Source organism: Lepidochelys kempii, chromosome 25, assembly GCF_965140285.1.
Source record: "Lepidochelys kempii isolate rLepKem1 chromosome 25, rLepKem1.hap1, whole genome shotgun sequence".
Lineage (NCBI taxonomy): Eukaryota > Metazoa > Chordata > Testudines > Cheloniidae > Lepidochelys > Lepidochelys kempii.
Genome location: NC_136404.1, coordinates 4,680,205 through 4,699,687, shown reverse-complemented (window position 1 = coordinate 4,699,687; position 19,483 = coordinate 4,680,205). Strand labels below are relative to the sequence as shown.

Sequence of the window (19,483 nt, the reverse complement as noted above, 5' to 3'; positions counted from 1 at the left end):
AAGAGGACTAAACTGAGAACAGCCTAAACACACAAATGTTGTTCAATCTTTAAGTAACACAACCTTTAAATAACACAATTATAATTCACTCAGATTAGAAACTCTTTAGGGCAGGGATCATTCTTTTATTAAGTATTTGTACCGTGCCTAGCACAGTGCAATTCTGGTCCACGACTGGGGCTCATAGGTGCTACCACAGTACAAATAACTAATAAAAATTGTTTAATAGTTCTAAGTTCAATGTCCTTGGGGGAAGGATCACACCAAAAACTAGTACAGTAACACTACATTTGAGGAGGGAAAGAAGGGAAATGTACTAAAAAAGAAGATCCTTAAAGAAACCCGCGAAAAAATTAAGGTTCTTAGACTCAACATAAAGGATACTTAATCACCTCTCAAGCAAAGGTAATAAAATAAAATGATAAAATAGTTTCTTTTCCAGAAGTAACTAAGGAAGATGCTTCTACAATTAAGCATTTTTAAATCAGCAGGTGCAGATAACTTGCATTTAAGAGTTTTAAAAGACTTGACAACCGATGTTAATTTTTAATAAAAATGTTGTAAAACTGGAGAAACTTCAGGACTGTCAATATTTTTAAAACAGAAAACAGGATGACTGATAATTATGGGCCAATTAACCTGATAATGATTCCCAGCAAAATAATGAAATGACTTATTAAGGATTCTAACATTAAAGAATTAGAAGATCTAAGTATAACTAACACCAATCAATATGGTTTAATGAGAAAATATGTTGTCAGACAAACATGATATAGTTCTTTGACAAGATTACAAGTCTTGTTAAAATATCAGCCTGCCAAGGTGTGATACAATGACAACAGAAGTTGGTCCATTACCCTGGGACCAATACGGCTACAACACTTCATACACTTTCTCACTATGTACTACTTTGTGGAACTAGAAACTTTACTTGATTAGTTGCAACACAGTTTTCTATATAGGTTATTACTTTGATCATACTCTACTTGAGCAATTTTTAGATACACACACACACAGAGAAATACACAGTGCATTATTATTTATTCACACATGCTAGGACAAAGATATTTATTACTTTACAGTTGAAACAGTGCAACACTTTCCCCAGTGGAAATGAGTGTGACAGAATAGGCCTTAAATGGATTATTCTTCCTAACATACCTGAATCTTTGCGCCTGGTGATGAACTGGCCCTCCAAATCGTCTAGCTGGTGAATGATACAGCTGTGATAACAGTGCCACATTTTTGTTCTGGTTAGGATTGGCTGCAAACTTCACAGTAATGGGTTCAGAGGAACCTGGGGGTTTGTGACCATTGAAACTTGTAATTGCCTCTTCTGCTTCTGACCTTTTGTCAAACCGGATAAAAGCGACCCCCCTGGACAAACCTTTTAATCAAACAAACAAAAAATGCATTAAGGATAAGCTCAAAACAATTTTCCAAGTGAAAAAACAAAAATTAAAGTACTTCTAAGGTCATGGCTTTAAGTTCTACAGTTTTACTGGTGGTTCTTCAACAGGATGAAATCAAAATATTTAAAAATAATTACAAAATTAAACACAAATGAGCACATTTACTTCAAATATATAATGATGATGGTGGAGCAAAACACATTTATAACATGTTAGTTCATAGTCCAAAAAAATCAAAAACTGTACAAAGTACAAGTGTTCTAGGAAACCCACTGTCAATTGACATTAAATGAAAAATATTTCAGATCAACTAAAACGTTTTCAAAGGAGAAATGCAAGGTGACTATTGGGCTAAAAATCATTTTTTATTTTTGCTCAGTTCTGTTACTCAAAATATCAAGAGACCTAAAACTGAAAAATAATTTCCAAACAGGAAATGAATGCATGCTGATGACACACCATTTCACAGATTCAAAGGCCAGAAGAGACCATTGTGATTGTCTAGTCTGATCTGCTGAACACATGCCACAGAATTTCACCCAAATCAAGTGCATTAGCTGATCGCCATATTTGGGGTTGGGAAGGAATTTTCCTCCAGGGCAGATTGGCAGAGGCCATGAGGGTTTTTCGCCTTCCTCTGCAGCATGGGGCACGGGTCACTTGCTGGAGGATTCTCTGCACCTTGAAGTCTTTAAATCATGATTTGAGGACCGCAATAGCTCAGACATAAGTTAGGGGTTTGTTAACAGGAGTTGATGGGTGAGATTCTCTGGCCTGCATTGTGCAGGTCGTCAGACTAGATTATCCTTATTTGTGGTTAAGCTAGAGCCTCTCTTAAGACATCCTATTGTGATTTAAAGACCTCAACTGATGTCAACTCCATCACACCCCCTCAGAAATTTTTCCAATGGTTAAATTACTCTCTTTCAAAAGTTTGCAATTAATTTCCAATTAGATTTTGTCTAGGTTCAACTTTCAGCCACTGGAGTTTGTTAGGCCTTTGGTAGATAAAAGAGCCCTGTAGTATCAGAAATCTTCTCCTAACAGTCATAAACTGTGATCAAGTCATCTCTTAACCCTCATGGTGGTAAGCTACATTGAATGAGCTTCTTAAGTCTCTCACTCTAAGGCAGGTTTGCCAGACTTAGAATCGTTCTACTGGCTCTTCTCTGAACCTCCCCCCCCCACTTTTTTAAAAATAAATGTGCACAGGTATAGTAACAATAAGAGTCTGAAACATTTATATAGCATTTATTATATGCAGACTGGAAAATGTTTTTTAAAAGGTGGGTATGCATTATCTCCATTTTACAGATGGAGGAAACGGAAGCGTAGAATGTTTAAGTGATGTAATCAAGGTCACGAAGCAAGTGAATGTGAGAGCTGGGTGGAATCCACATCTCCCGCTTCCTAGTACAGTTATGGTTACATTATTCTACTTGATGCATTCAGAGCCTTTCTATTCAGGAGCTTTTGCCGCATTCATTGATGATTTTAAGTACATGGGACTGAAACAGAGCATGGCCCTTACCTTAGTCTCTGCACTAAGGAAACACTGTGTAGCTTTGAAGTGCCTGAGTTAGGTATATGTTCTTGTTCTTTCCCGAGCGTAAAGACTCCACTTGGGTAGCACCAACAATGACACTAGCCTCTCCAGTTAGCTGTGAAGGAGCAGTGCCATGAACATGTTATGTTACTCTATGATCTTCCATTTGGGGGTTTCCTCGCACCTTCATGCATCTGGTACCAGTTATTGTCAAAAACAGGAGACTTGACCAGATGGACCATTAGTGAGATCTAATTTGGTTATGTTCCCACATACACCCTGCTCCAGCCAGAAAAGATATTCCTATGCTAGGGGAGGAAGAACACACTATATCCTCGCAAAGGGGGTCACAGCAGCTGCATCTCCTAGCTTCCAGCGGGCACTATACCAGTCTGATGCACAGTCTCACTTCTCTTCTACTCTGTGCTGTGCTCCTTTAGTCCTCTCTCCTGCCCTACCTAAGTTACCATTTGAAATAGATCACCTATAATTTACTTGCTGTATAAATGCACTTGGACTTTTATTATTTTTAATACATTGTTCAATTTCCCTTCTCTTGTTTATCTTCATATTACATGCTTGTCTAATTCAGTTTGTAAACACTTCAGGTCAGGGCCTTATCTTTTAATCTCTAAAGACCATGTAAAGTTATGGCACTATATACAGGTTTGCTAAAATTAACATTGTCCATACTGTTCTATGGGACATAGGAGAAGAAACTACACAGGAAAATTAAAGAATTACATCCTAAGGGACAAGGTCTTCTCATGAGAAAGATTAAAAATTGGTTATGTGACAACCAAGTTTAATACACAGCTGTTGCTTAAAGTGCAGAAAAGTTATTAATGAGGCACTATAAGAGCCAGTATTTAAGACCAACACGACAACTGCAACATTTATAACAGCTATAATTGAAAAGGCTGGCCATTTCTATGAGAAGCCCCTGTTTTCAAATACTCAACTTTGAGAAACTATTACACACTGGAATGAAGTTTTCTAGGACTGGTCTCTATTTCAGGGGATGTCAGATTAAATAGTTTCACTGTCTTTGTTTACAAGGAGAACGAGTGCATGGGGGAACCTCCTCCATTATCAAAATGTGACTATTTTTGGACAGATCTTGCTCCAAAACAACTGGGAGCAGAAAGCTGGAATTTGGCAAGAGAATGAGGCGCATCCGACTATTCTGATGAAAAATTATTTTGACTGGTCCAAGTTATGAGGATCAGAAAACTACATTTTTGTACAATTATTTAGCAAAGGTCTGCACGTGTAATTTTTACCCATATTTTAAAAGGGAAGGAAGGCTGTGCTGCACATGGCATGGCTAACTTAGTTGTACAATCTGTACAAGATATTTCCTGCGACAGCTATACAGTTAATGTCATTTAGGGTTCAAACGGTGCACTTGGGTAATCCTTCATGAGTTGCCATCTCCAAAATTCAACCTAGATGGAGCACTATAAGATGAGTGCAAAACTGGTCAGAAAACCATTCTGAGAGAGTAGTTATCAGTGGTTCACAGTCATGCTGGAAGGGCATAATGAGTGGGGTCCCGCAGGGATCAGTTCTGGGTCCAGTTCACCTCAATATCTTTATCAATGATTTAGATAATGGCATAAAGAGTACACTTATAAAGTTTGCAGACGATATCAAGCTGAGAGGGGTTGCAAGGGCTTTGGAGGATAGGATTAAAATTCAAAATGATCTGGACAAACTGGAGAAATGGTCTGAAGTAAATAAGATTAAATTCAATAAGGACAAATACAAAGTACTCCACTTAGGAAGGAACAATCTGTTGCACACATACAAAATGGGAAATGACTGCCTAGGAAGGAGTACTATGGAAAGGGGTCTGGTGGCGATAGTGGATTACAAGCTAAATATTAGTCAACAGTGTAACTCTGTTGCAAAAAAAAGCAAACATCATTCTGGGATGTATTAGCAGGAGTGTTGTAAGCAAGATACAAGAAGTAATTCTTCTGCTCTACTCCATGCTGATTAGGCCTCAACTGGAGTATTGTGTCCAGTTCTAGGCGCCACATTTCAGGAAAGATGTGGACAAATTGGAGAAAGTCCAGAGAAGAGCAACAAAAATTATTAAAGGTCTAGAAAACATGACCTACGAGGGAAGATTGAAAAAACTGGGTTTGTTTAGTCTGGAGAAGAGAAGACTGAGAGGGGACATGATAACAGTTTTCAAGCATGTAAAAGGTTGTTACAAGGAGGAGGAAGAAAAATTGTTTCTTAATCTCTGAGGATAGGACAAGAAGCAAGGGGCTTAAATTGCAGAAAGGGAGGTTTAGGTTGGACATTAGGAAAAACTTCTTAACTGTCAGAGTGGCTAAGCACTGGAATAAATTGCCTAGGGAGGTTGTGGAATCTCCATCATTTGAGATTTTTAAGTGAAGGTTAGACAAACACCTGTCAGGAATGGTCTAGGTAATACTTAGTCCTGCCATGAGTGCAGGGAACTTAAGGTTGTGTGAGCAACCCTTAACTTTGGCTATTCCTGACCTGAGTGTTGAACTAAGCAACGCTCAAAGAATAATAGAATATTAGGGTTGGAAGACACCTCAGGAGGTCATCTAGTTCGGCTCAAAGCAGGACCAACCCCAACTAAATCATGCCAGCCAGGGCTTTGTCAAGCCGGGCCTTAAAAACCTCTAAGGATGGAGATTCCACCACTTCCCTAGGGAACTCATTCCAGGGCTTCACCACCCTCCTAGTGAAATAGTGTTTACTAATATCCAACCTAGACCTCCCCCACTGCAACTTGAGATCATTGCTTCTTGTTGTGTCGTCTGCCATCACTGAGAACAGCCTAGCTCCATCCTCCTTGGAACCCCCCTTTGGGTAGTTAAGTCTGCAATCAAATCTCCCCTCACTCTTCTGCAGACTAAATAACCCCAGTTCCCTCAGCCTCTCCTCGTAAGTCATGTGCCCCAGCCCCCTAATAATTTTTGCTGCCCTCCACTGGACTCTCTCCAATTTGTTCACATCTCTTCCGTAGAGGGGGGGACCAAAATTGGACATATTTATCGTAACTTTCTCTCTTAAATCTCATTCAGTATATTCAGAAGTGACAAAGAAAACAGTTAGCAAGTTTGTGAAGCTTGTTGATAAAGCTTTTGGTTAGCAGTAACTGGAAAGGACCTTGAGAAACTCCAGATATACTAAAGTGCAATGAGAAATTATGAAGATCAATTTCAAGTTGATTACAGGTATTTAACGAACAAGTTATCCTCTCACATAAAATGATAGCTATTATTTAGCAGTAAAATCTAGACTATCTGTGAAAAGTGCTTTCTTGCTTCTCCTTGTCCAGCAGCTGGGGTCGGCAGTGCAGACTCACAGAGTGTGATTGGCACAACTTTTGCAAACCAGATAGCCACATCAGATGTTCTTGGGTTGAAACTGGAGTTTTCATTCTCTTAGGCAGGCTACCTGACACACCTGACAAGCCCCCATTGCCCAACAGAGGTACAGAGGTGAAGCAGTATGCCTAAGGTCAGCTGCAGAAATGGGAATAGAACTCAGGGCTCTCGTATCCCAATCCTATACCCTCTCCACTGTACCATGCTGCCTCCCTTGTGAAAAAGTAAAGGTAACAAAATCTGCTTCAGGTTGCAAGCTGATCTTCTACAGTGATGAAGTACTGCATAATCAGATAGTTGTATTGTTCTATGTCAAGCACCAGGAATGGACAATTGGTGGGGTCAAGATACTGAATTTGGCAGACCAAAGATCTGATCTGGTATAGCCAAAGATCTGATCTGGTAAAGATCTGATCTGGTATAAATCCTGTGTTTTTAATACCATTCTCAATTTACAGAGAATAATCTACAAAATGGACTCTAAGTCATGTGTTTCAGAAAAGCCCCCAAAACAGGGATGTTTGCCATTCTAGTTCTATATTTCTGGGACATAGCGATCAATACCAAATTCAACAATTAGTTTCTGAACATATATAAAAATTACCTGGAAAATTAAAAGTTAATTTTAAGCACCAATAATCTTTGAAAGAATGAACATTTCTGTGTATCCTATATAGTCAAGTTCTTAATATCTAACATCACTGTGCATACCTGTAGTTTGATCCACAAGTACACGCGAGTTGATGATGCGGCCAAAGCGTGAAAACATATCTTCTACATCTTTTTGTGTCATTGTCCTTGGTAGTCCACTAATATACAAGTTAGCATCTTTGATAACTTCAGAACTTGGACGAGCGTACGACACCTTCAAGAGAAATTTTTTTATGGTATGTGAAATTACATGAATGATTTGCTGTGTTATAAGACACCCACCTAAAATCCTTCTTTTGTAATATAGGCAATTTTCCTACAGTAGTTTCATAAAAGGAAAAAAAGATTGCCAGCATATAAAAAGCAAGCAACAAAAGTGTTTTTTTGTGTTTGATTTAAAAAAAAAAAAAAAGAAGATACACAATCCTCTTCACTATTTGACTCTACTGACAATGAAACCAAGGCCCTGTCTACACTGGGAAGTTTCTGCACAGTAAAGCAGCTTTCTGCACTGTAACTCCCGAAGTGTACACATTGCCAAGCCACTTAGTGCGCAGAAACTGCACAGTTGGAGCGCTTAAAAAAAACAAGCACTCCAACGAGAGGCATAGATCCTTCTGCACCAGAGAGAGCACTGCGGTACCACTATAGACACCATGGTTGATTACAATGCTGCGATTGGTCTCCGGGAGGTGTCCCACAATGCCTGTTCTCACCTCTCTGGTCATCAGTTTGAACTCTATTGCCCTCAAGTGACCAACCCTCATCCCCACCCCGTAAATTCTTCTGGTCTTAGCGTATCTTTCCAAGTGGCCATGCCTGCTCCATGCACCAGGGGATCCCCCGCTTGGTGCAATGCTGAGCTGCTGGACCTCATCAGCATTTGGGGAGAAAAGGCTGTCCAGACCCAGCTGTGCTCCACTCGTAGGAATTATGATACCTATGGACAGATTTCACAATGTAAGACAGAAAGTAGACATGACTGGGACACGCAGCAGTGTAGGGTAAAAGTGAAGGAGCTGCAGAATGCCTACCATAAGGCACAGAAGGCAAACCACCGCTCCAGTGCTGCCCCCACAAGCTGCCAGTTCTACAAAGAGCTGGACGCAATACTCGGCTGTGATTCTACCTCCACTGTGAAGACCATTGTGGATACTTCAGTGGGTCGTGTGCCAGTCGAGAGTGGACCGAGCCAGGAGGAGGAAATCTTGGACAAGGACATGGAGGGGGACCCAGAGGTTGAGGATGACTAGGAGGCCAGAGATGCATGCAGCCAGGAGCTCTTTTCTACCCTGGAGGAGGCTAGCCAGTCACAACTGTCATAGACTGGCAAAGCACAAACAGGAGAGGAGGCCCTTGGTAAGTGGATCTGATTATGGGAATCGCTGAAGCGAGTTGTTGGGGGCAGGAGGGTTGCAGTAAGCAGGCTTGTCTCCCACTGCATGCCTAGTCTCAGCTGCGGAACAGCCTGCTGATTGACTCCCTCACTTCATGGGAATCTGCCTCAGATCTTCAGGAAACTCTCGTGGAGATACTGGGCAATCCGCTGCCACAGGTTCTTCGGTAAAGCTGCTTTGTTTCTTGCCCCATTAATGGTCACTTTCCCACGCTCTGTGCCATCACGGGGGGGGGGCGGGGGGGACCATTGCTGCACACAGGTTAGCTGCACAGGCACCAGGGAGGAAGCCGCAGGCTTGGAGAAGACCCCTCCCTTAATTCCCTGCTCACCCTCAGCCGTGAGATATCTTCCATAATGATCACATCCTGTGGAAAGTGTGGGGACAGGAAGATTATCAGGCCCCCCCTACAGTGCTGGCTCTCCAAGAGCCATATGCCCAGAATAGAGCAGGGTCCAGGACGAGTGATTTACCCTGCCCCTGTGGCTACTCACCATTCTGGGAGTCTTGTGGCTTGGCTTGTGTGTGCTTGCCTGGGGTCAGCCAGTTAGTGACAGGTGCGTGAGAGTACTGGCTTTGTTTTAAATCACTGAATTAGTGTTGTCTGTGTTGAAAACAATACTGTTTCTGTAAAATGTTCCGTTTAAACTTCACAAAGATGACCTTGGGAGCCTAGCCTCCCTCTTTGTTATTGGCGGCCGAACGGCTGCACAGAATTAGAAAGCAGCCAAGAAAAACTAAGGAAGATTTTCTGCGTGATGTTATGATGCACTCCACCGCCGAGAAACAGGAATTGAAGGAGTGGTGAAACAGCGCGAAGAGGGACCAAAAGGAGAACACAGAACGCCAGAATGAAGCCGCGGAGCGGCTCTGAAACATTATGGAGCACCAAGCAGACATGCTCCAGGCAATACTAGCTCTGCAAACCGAGCAACTCTGCGCGCGCCCGCCCTCCCCTACAGCCGCTGTCACAAAACTCTTTCCCATGCACTCCCCAGACATCGCCAACACACTCTTATCAACCTCCTCGCTCAAGTCTATACCCGCAGCATTCCACTCCTTCCCCTCACAGTCCAGCACTGTGGACTCCCACTACACACAGCACTCAAACACCCATCCCTCTGCAGTTTGGCCCTGCTGAAGTACAGCACCTACTTCATTGTACTCCAAAGGAGAAGGCTGGATATGATCCCTGGACATACTCAAATCTTTAGCTGTCCTGGGATGCCTCCTCCCCCTGGGACCTTCCCTTCCCCCATCCCCCACTCCTAATTTTTGCTTGTTTGACTCTCCTTTTAATAAAATAATTGTGATGGTTTGAAAGCAATCTTTATTCTATTAACTGAAAGCAAAAAGAGCACTGCAAAACAACATACAATTATGTTAAATCCCCTTATTGCATCATGTGCATTAGTCACCTCCGAGCATTAAAAGCATTACAAGCACTGCAATCCTGAGCATAGCAACAAATATTAGTGGCTTTCAGCTTCAAATTGCTGCCTCAAGACATCCCTGATCCTTATGGCCCTGCACTGTGCCTCTCTAATAGCCTTGGTGTCTGGTTGTTCAATCTCAGCCTCCAGGTGCTGAGCCTCTGTGGTACAACCCTGAGTGAAGTTTTCACCCTTCCCTTAACAAATATTCTGGAGCTGTGATAAATTAAGCAGGGGAGGGAGGGAGAGGAAGGGGGGGTGCTCCCTTTTATGGGCACCCAGCCAACCAGTTAGCTATTAAGTTCCTCTTGGTGGCTGTTCTCTGCTTGCTTTACCTGTAAAGGGTTAACAACGTCCCCCAGGTAAAGGAAAGGGAGTGGGCACCTGACCAAAAGAGCCAATGGGAAGGCTAGAACTTTTTAAAAATGGGAAAAAAAGCTTTCCCTTTGTCTCTCTGGTTGTTCTCTCTTGGCTGAAGAGACAGGGACAGCAGGAATGCTGTGTAAAGTTTGAACCATGTATGAAAAATGATCTTCCATACCTAGAAGGATTCATTGGGACAGGGAATGTTTAGATAGATGTGATCAGATTTATTTCTCTATTTTGGGTTGTGGATTTCCTCTGTGATAAGCTCAGATATTTTTGTTTTCTTTTGTAACGTTAAGCTGGCCTCCAGGGAGCCATTCCTGGTGTTTAACCCCTTTCCAGTTGCTTTATAAAATCAAGCAATAGCCTGATTTTCCAGATGTGTTTCCTTTCTTCTTTTTTAATAAAATTTACCTCTCTTAAAAAACCTGATTGAAAAACATATGCACAGACCTTACCCTTTAAGACACAAAACCAATTAGCTGGTGGCAACAGCTGGATTTCCCTTTTGTTTGTTTTCTCTCTCAGCTTTCCCAAGGGAGGGATGGAAAAGCCAAGGGGCCTTAGGGAAAACTTCAAGTGAGTTTTTCCGGGATTTGCAAGAGGCAGTTTTTCACTTGGGTGGTGGCACTGTTTACTGAGCCAAGGTCAGAGCAAAGCTGTAACCTTGGGAGTTTAAAACAAGCATGGGGTGACAAGTATTAATTTTTAGAATCCTTGCAGGCCCCTACCTTCTGCGCTCAAAGTGCTAGAATGGGGAATCAGCCTTGACAGAAGCGTATGGCACACGGCTATATGCATAGGAATATTGTCATTGGTCAGGAACAGCTTTCCATAGAAGCAGCGCCAGCGGGCTTTTAAATGGCCAAAAACACACTCCAGTGTCATTCTGCACTTGCTCAGCCTGTTGTTGAACTGCTCCTTGCTGCTGTCAAGTTGCCCCACGTATGGCTTCATAAGCCACGGCATTAAGGGTAGGTGGGGTCTCCCAGGATCACAATGGGCATTTCGACCTCCCCTACAGTGATTGTCTGGTCTGGGAAGAAAGTCCCTGCTTGCAGCTTCCTGAACAGGCCAGTGTTCCAAAAGATGCGTGCGTGATCCACAAAAGCGCCTGGAGAACCATTGAGAAATACCCCTTGCGATTAAAGTACTCGGTGGCTGGGCAGTCTGGTGCCAGAATTGGAATATGCGTGCCATCTATCGCCCCTCTGCAGTTAGGGAAGTCCATTTGTGCAAAGCCATCCACAATGTCATGCACGTTACCCAGAGTCACCATCTTTCAGAGCAGGATGCGATTAATGGCCCTGCACACTTCAGTCAACATGAGTCCAATGGTAGACTTTCCCACTCCGAACTGATTAGCAACCAATCAGTAGCAGTCTGGAGTAGTCAGCTGCCACAGTGTGATTGCCACGCACTTCTCCATTGGGAGGGAAGCTCTCATTGTTGTGTCCTTGTGCTGCAGGGCTTGGGCGAGCTCATCACAGAGTCCCATGAATGTGGCTTTCCTCATCCGAAAGTTCTGCAGCCACTGCTCATCACCCCAGATGTGCATGATGATGTGATCCTAACATTCAGTGCTGGTTTCCCCAAGCATAAAAACGGCACTCCACTGTGGTCCTATACGAATACCACAAGCAATCTCATGTCATAGCTATTATGCGTGGTGAAATCAATGTCGCACTCCTCTTGCCTTTGTAGTTTAAGGAATAACTCCACTGCCACTCATGATGTGCTGGTCAGAGCAAGCAGCATACTGGTCAGCAGTGCGGGATCCATTCCTGCCCAAATAGGCAGGGCGTGCAGTACACAAACCGTTGAAAGACAGTGTTGAATGCGGACGGAAGCGCTGGGATGCGAAGCAATGCATCACGGGTCACTGGTACGGGACCCAGGATGCCCCACAACCCCCTCTACCTTCCCACAAGTCTTAGTAGCAGAAAAGAAAGAGGTGCTCTGTGGGATAGCTGCCCAGAGTGCACCGCTCCAAATACTGACGCAAGTGTGAACATGCTACTGCGCAGGCAGCTGACAGTGTGAGCACTCTCTGAGCGGCGCTGTAACTGCCGGCACTGTAACTTTGCCAGTGTAGACGTGCCCCTAAGTGGCATCATTACTCTGATGAGCCAACTACAGGCCCAGCATTGATCCTGCCAACTGACATATAATACACTGAGCAGCCCCAATGTGAGCTTTGCTTCGTGTATCATATCTTATTTTGTAATAATTTCAGTGCCTACTAAGAACCAGTAACTATATTCAAGCAAAAAGAAAAGGAATACTTGTGGCACCTTCGAGACTAACCAATTTATTTGAGCATAAGCTTTCGTGAGCTACAGCTCACTTATCGGATGAAGTGAGCTGTAGCTCACGAAAGCTTATGCTCAAATAAATTGGTTAGTCTCGAAGGTGCCACAAGTATTCCTTTTCTTTTTGCAAATACAGACTAATACGGCTGTTACTCTGAAACCTATATTCAAGCACAGAACATACCAATTGAAGAACTCATGACATCAATACAGGCTTTAGCACCTGAGTTAGGGACAGTTAACCAGCAAAAATACACCTTTTATCCTTCTTCAAACCTTCTAGTACAGAAAAAGAAAGTTACAGGCAAATATTTCAGCTGATCTGAGAGTCTATCCTTTTCAGGACAATGGTATATATACATTGTGCATGTCTTTCCTTTGTTTTAAGGCAGAGCTCATTGAGTACCTGAGATTCACATGAGTTCAATCCAAAAGCCAGGCAACAATCTGGAATAATCTTACCTACTGTGCACAGACACCACAGTCGTCACCATATGGCATTGAGATAGAACCCATGACCTGCCAGTAATTATGTACACCAGGGGTATGTAAATTGGCACCTAGATACTATAGTGATGGGTGCTCTAAAAATGGAGAGAGAGAGAGAGAGAGAGAGAGAGAATATCTTTGAAAATAAAGCTATTACAAAAGCTGAGGTGTTTGACAGCTCATTCCACTGCACGGTTCCCCTATAAACACCCTGTTCCCAGTTTCTGATGCTCTCTGATGCACAGCATTCACTCAAGAAAAGCAAATGACAAAACAAATATTTATCTGAGCATGGAATCTAAAACATCTCAGACTTATAAGAACTTCTTCCAATGTAAGTTACCAATATAATTGACAAATAGATTTGCAAAACAAATGGGCATGACTTGAGCTGCCTACTTGGGGTGGCTATTGTGCTTTAGAGTGGTATCAAAGAGACAGATACTTTGGGAACTCAGAGAAAAAAGTGCTGAATACTTGGCAATCCACACTTAATTCAGGGGCAGCTGCTGGGTGTCCAGCATTTATGAAAATCAGTCCAAAAGCCCTCAAAGCAGTTTTAAGACAGTAATGAAACAACAAAATGCTAATTATAAGTTTTCAAAATAATTTATCTCACCAGCTAAGCTTTTCAAACATTTTCTTACATCAAAAGAAGCACTGCTTTAAGTTATGCAAGATGCTAAACCAACATCCATTCTTGAGCTTTTAATCTTGCAAGGCATATAGAAGTCGAAAAGGAATTGGGGAGACAACTTACTAGGAGAATGCATTAAAGTTTTAGAAGACAGAGTTCCAGTTAACTGTTCTTTATGTATAAGTTACACTTTTACAATATTAAGCTTTAAAATCCATGCTTGTTACCTTGATTGTTTTTGACTGAAGTCTCAGGCCATTCAGTGTGTTTATTGCTCTTTCAGCATCTTTAGCACTCACATAGTTCACAAAGCCATAGCCTAAGCTGTGTCCTGCATGAAAGAACATTTTTTTACATTAATCCTGATGAATAAAAAGGTGTCACTGGTGAAATACAAGTATTTGGTCTACAGATGACAAAACTTCACCTAAATCATACAAAAACTTAAGAGCTTTTCCAACAACTCCAGGTTAAGTTACTCAGGTCTGTCACATATCATGTGGGAAAAAGAAAAGGAGTACTTGTGGCACCTTAGAGACTAACCAATTTATTTGAGCATGAGCTTTCACGAAAGCTCATGCTCAAATAAATTGGTTAGTCTCTAAGGTGCCACAAGTACTCCTTTTCTTTTTGCAAAGACAGACTAACACGGCTGTTACTCTGAAACCTATCATGTGGGGTGTCTGATGTAATGCTCACCCATTTGTCACTTCAGACGTGTGTCCTTGAGGCTAGTGCATCTCAGATGGCAAATGTAGAGCCTCAACAATACATTCAAGTCTGAAACAATGACTCAGTACCCTGTTTCATCTGCAATCACAATCAGCAACTATTTTGTCCCCTGGAACAGATCCTGACATGCAACATTTTCTGATTTCACTTCTTATTGTCTCCCCTCTACCCTTCAAAAGGGTGCTTCAAAATCTGTGAGAGAACAGTTAAACTTCATGCAAAAACAAATGAACCAAGTGCTAAACTAAGTTTATAAATATACAAAGTTTAAAAAAAAAAAAGTAGCAAGTGAGAACGTTTGGCAAATGACCATGCACCAGAAAAGTCACAAGATTATCCGTTTCCCTGCTGCTGCAGCAACTCAATCCTCCATTCCTGGAGGCAAGAGTAGAGAAAGAGGGCTATCTTTCACACCACTCTTATTATTTCGTTAAATTTGTCATTCTCTGTATGTAAGGGTGGAGAAAACCTTAGGTCCAAGTTGGTTCATGCCCTGTCTCTTAAAACAAAAACAGCCGTACTTCTCTGCAGGTATATTACTGGATGTTCATGTCCATCCTTTTCTTAAATTATTCTTCACTCCCTCTTAAGTGTTTGAGAATAAAAATTCAATCTTTAAATCATCTCAGACAGTTACTCTGAAGAAATGTTTCAGAGTAGCAGCTGTGTTAGTCTGTATTCGAAAAAAGAAAAGGAGTACTTGCCACTGAATGCATCCGATGAAGTGAGCTGTAGCTCACGAAAGTTTATGCTCAAATAAATCTGCTAGTCTCTAAGGTGCCACAAGTCCTCCTTTTCTTTCTGAAGAAATGAATTCTCAGACAAACATTCTTTCTCCAATTTCCCCAAATGCCAGCTCCCAGCTGAAGTACCAAGTACCAAGCCTACTTTAGGGTGCAACATCCTTGTGGTTAGGGACTGCCACCAGATATATAACACTGTAGTGGGGCATCTGCCCCACTCCTGGAGAACAGGGGTTAAAAGCAGCCAAGCTAACCTGATTGGGGAAGCAGCCACAGCTGTGGCCTGCTCAATTAGCGCCCAGCTGGTCCTGATAAGAGGGCTGTGGGTAAGAAGCTGGAGGAGTCTCACTCTAGCCCTGGAGTAGGATGGGCTAGCTGCCTGAGAGGAAGGTACCTGAAGCAGAGCAGTATTGGGGCAGGGCAAGAGGAGCTAGGGAGCTCCAGCCTGGTAAAACCCCAGGCTGCAGGCCTTGTTGAAGGCCTACGAAGAGGTACTGGGGCCTCAGAGGTGCAGCCTAGGAATAGGCAGAGGCAGCTGGTCCTAACCCCTTGCCAATGATGCGTGGCCATTACAGACTGCTGTCTGCCCCAGTGAGCGGGAGCTAGATGACGACTGGCAGTAGCCACCGAGGCAAGGCGGGTTTAGAGGGTTGGGGATTCCCCTGGGATGGGAGACCCAGAGAGAGTGGGGGTACTGCTGGGGCAAAACCCTGAGGTAAAGGGGCACCGGAGTCCAGGAGGGACATGGGGCCTGAGGCAGGCAAGACACCGGCCTGCAGAGGGCGCTCTGGGCTGGACAAGAGCTAATCCCCAAGACGACCAGCAGGAAGCACCACACTGGTGAGTCGTCTCCTCGCTACAAACAAATTTTAAATTTTCTCAAATAATTTGACCTAAATACAGTGACTCTCCCTCAACAAAAATTCCCTCTCCCTGCTTCACAGTCAGAGCTGTGGGCTGTGATTAAGGACAACTAGGAAGAGATTGTATTATTTTATCTGACAGTCTAGAAGCTCTGCTTTGGTGGAAACAGTTTGGTTTGAGGTCACTGGGGAGAAGACATGGCTAAGAAAGTTGCCCCAGAGGACCTTCTTCTGAATCAGTCATTTTTGGTATGTGGGCTGGTTCCAAAGTAGCCATCACCAGGCAAAGAGGGAGCTCTGTACTGTCCCAAGGTGAGATCCCCTCCAGGACCCATGTATTATAGGAAAATTAAACCCTCTAGTATTATTTCAAAGTTGAATACACCAAAAGAATGCCATCTTCCTAGTACCTGCTCTGGACAATCTATGGATAATAGCAGTGGACTCTAAATCATCAATCCTCTCAAAAGTACCAGTACATCCACACAAGGATGCATGAGATGAACTAACAGCAATATCAAAGAACAGAAGGAATCTCGAGGGCTATAATGATTCAGTGATTATGAGGAGTGCTCGGAGTAACTATGTATGATATGGGGCTAAATGTAATATACAACTACAGCACGGGAGGATACAAAGATTTACAGTGGACCTGTGACAGAAAGCAGACAAGAGGACAGATGTTTTTAAATGTATATGGTGTGGCTATACAGATGGCAAAAAAATCTCTTGACTTCCACTATAGCATGTGCAAAGTCCTGATCAATGGATTCGGTCTGATTGCAGATAGACTGGTTAATGCAGACTGACTTCATCTGATTGCTGATGAGACTTTCTCTAATTTGGAGGTAACCTCTGGTTACTTTACAGATAAAAGTCAGAGGCAGACTGAAGTCTCCATATCTGAGATAGGGTCTGGGAAGAGATAAATACCAGGTTCTCTCTCTGGTTGAGTTTTGGTCTGTATCATGCACTGGTAGAACTTCATGCCACAACCTGTTATTTGGGTCTCAGTCCTTCTTGACTGGTACAGACCACCAGAGAGATAGGAAAGGCACACAACTGGATCCTTCACAACTGGAGCATGCTAACACCTCCTTTGAAGAGCAGAGTGTTTAATGCTCTATAGGAAGCATGTTTTCAGCTTCTGTCCAGAAACCCACCTCAAAGCAGACTATCAACTAGTACCTAATCTCTTACCTTTAGCAGAGATTATGGAAAAGGTTACAGTAAAACTAATTTCTCAGTATCTGGAGCTCCCTGCACCTTGCTGATCAGGGTTCCAACCTAGGTACAGAGATTGCACTTCTGGTGTTGGTTAGCAATTTTCTCTGGGCAAAGGATAAAAATCCGTAATCCTTGTTATCAGCTCTGCCTTCAGTACCACAGATCGTGAAGTGTTATGGCAAGTCAACAGGGCTGCTCTTTAATGGCTGTGTTACTTTTTGTGGCAAGATCCTGAGGGCTCTTTCATGTGAAGTACCGCAAAGTTCTATGATGTCAATCAATGAACATGCTAAATGAGTGGCAAAGTAATATGGCCCTAAATATTTCAATATATTGATGATAGATTTTTTGCCATTTCCTACAGCTCAGAGTGTGAAGTTCAGCATCTTCCCTAGCTCTGGACAAGATTGGCTATGGATGAGAGTGAGCTGGATGAGACCTATTACAGATAAAAATGGAATGATTATAGTGAGTTAAGGGAGGCAATTGGAAGGGGTGGCTTATGTCAGATCCTCTGAAGGTGTCTGGACATAACTGGTAGTAAAATTAAAAAATTAAGGGTCTGGTTAAATTTCCAACTGCTGCTAGATGCTCAAACAAAAGCAGTGACCAAGACACCCTTTTCCTACCACTGGCAATGGGGTTGCATCCTTCCCTCTCAGATGAAGACTTTGCCACTATAGTCCATGCCTTTGTCACCTTTAGATTGGACTTCTGCAATGTGCTATATACATAGGTTACATCTTAAATCATTCACAAGCTAAAGCTAGTGCAGAATGTTGCAACTCGTTTGTTAAATGGAGTATCTTGCTGCAAGTACATGATGACAGTGCTCCAGGACCTATCCCTTGGCTCCCAGTTGCTGATTTTGAGTTTTAATGCCATAAATGGGTTGGGATCATCCAACATAAAACACACTTCTTTCCTTGTGCAATCCTGCAGTAGTTGTGATCAGCAGAGGCATATGAACTAGAGCTCCCTAGGTACAGAAAAGGGAGCTGTTCACAGACCACCCGCTCTGAGGGGAGCGAATTACAATGTCAAACCATCTCCTAGTTCCAAACAGCCTAACTTAACTGACCTTTAGGGCATGCTGGAAAGTATACTTTGAGCAGGCATTTGGGGAGAGCTGAAGTGATTAGGGAAAGTGTTTATTTAGGGACAAGGAGAGGGATGGGGGACAATTTATTTAATTTATAATAGGTCTGCAGGTTGGTGATAGTATGTATGATATGGGGGAGGGGAGAATGACTAGAATAGAGAATACACTACTGTATTGATTTTGTAATGGTTTTCATAGTCTATTTGTAGTTGATGGAAAGGATAGCAAGACTCTGAATAGACCATCTTGTGTGTATAATTAAATCCAAATACATTAAAATTAAATAAAAAGCAAAAGCAAATATACCCTTTCTTCAGCTGAATCATTAGCCAAGCAGAGCATGCATGAAAGTTACAATTTTAGATAAAGTATTACACTCACAAACACCACACAGAATATCTTTTTTGTTGTTGTATTCATAACAAACTCTTTCATAAAGTGTCTTTCCTTTTGCTACATACAACTTCATTCCCTTCTACCCTAGGTATGCTGTCTAGGTACCTGTTTCTCTCCTCCCCCTCTTCACCCCCTGCTCTTCCTTGGATGCACTGCTTGAGTTACTACGTTCCTTCTCCCTTTTATATTTCTCTCCTGCTGTTGGTAGAAACTCCAGTCCCACAGGTGGCTCCAACAGGGGAATGGGGCTCGTGTTAGTTTTTCCTCTTATGTAGCAGAGGTCCCTAATAGAGGCATCTAGGTCAGATCCTTCTCTGCCCTCCTCCTCTCCATTTGCTTTTAAATGTCTCCTGGCTTCTCTCTTCAATGAGCAGCCTAGAAGTAAAGAGACAGTAGGATTTGTGACTAATCAATTCTTGCCAGAGCATTTGCCCAATAGTTCACGGGCTAGTTTGGGAACAGGTGATACAGATGTCTGGTAGTGATGCTTCCTTTAAATTAACAAACGTTAATGTCAGGTTTCAGAGTAGCAGCCGTGTTAATCTGTATTCACAAAAAGAAAAGGAGGACTTGTGGCACCCTAGAGACTAACCAATTTATTTGAGCATAAGCTTTCGTGAGCTACAGCTCACTTCTTCGGATGCTTATGCTCAAATAAATTGGTTAGTCTCTAAGGTGCCACAAGTCCTCCTTTTCTTTTTGCAAATGTTAATGTGTGTGCTACATTAGTCATGAGTCCCTAACCAGAGAGGGCTCAACAGTGATGGATTTGTAGCTACCATTCGCTCTTCACCACGGGC

General features: G+C 42.6%; 1 protein-coding gene across 1 annotated transcript in view; it reads right to left on the bottom strand.

Moving 5' to 3' along the window:
- The window catches only part of ELAVL1 (ELAV like RNA binding protein 1), a 111,121-nt gene that overhangs the window by 25,728 nt on the left and 65,910 nt on the right, over positions 1-19,483 (bottom strand). Inside the window, exons 3-5 of the mRNA XM_073324407.2 lie at positions 13,848-13,951; positions 7,047-7,200; positions 1,162-1,387 (exon numbers count right to left, since the gene is read on the bottom strand). Coding sequence (XP_073180508.1) covers positions 1,162-1,387; positions 7,047-7,200; positions 13,848-13,951 — 484 coding nt within the window. The remainder of the gene's footprint in view (positions 1-1,161; positions 1,388-7,046; positions 7,201-13,847; positions 13,952-19,483) is intronic.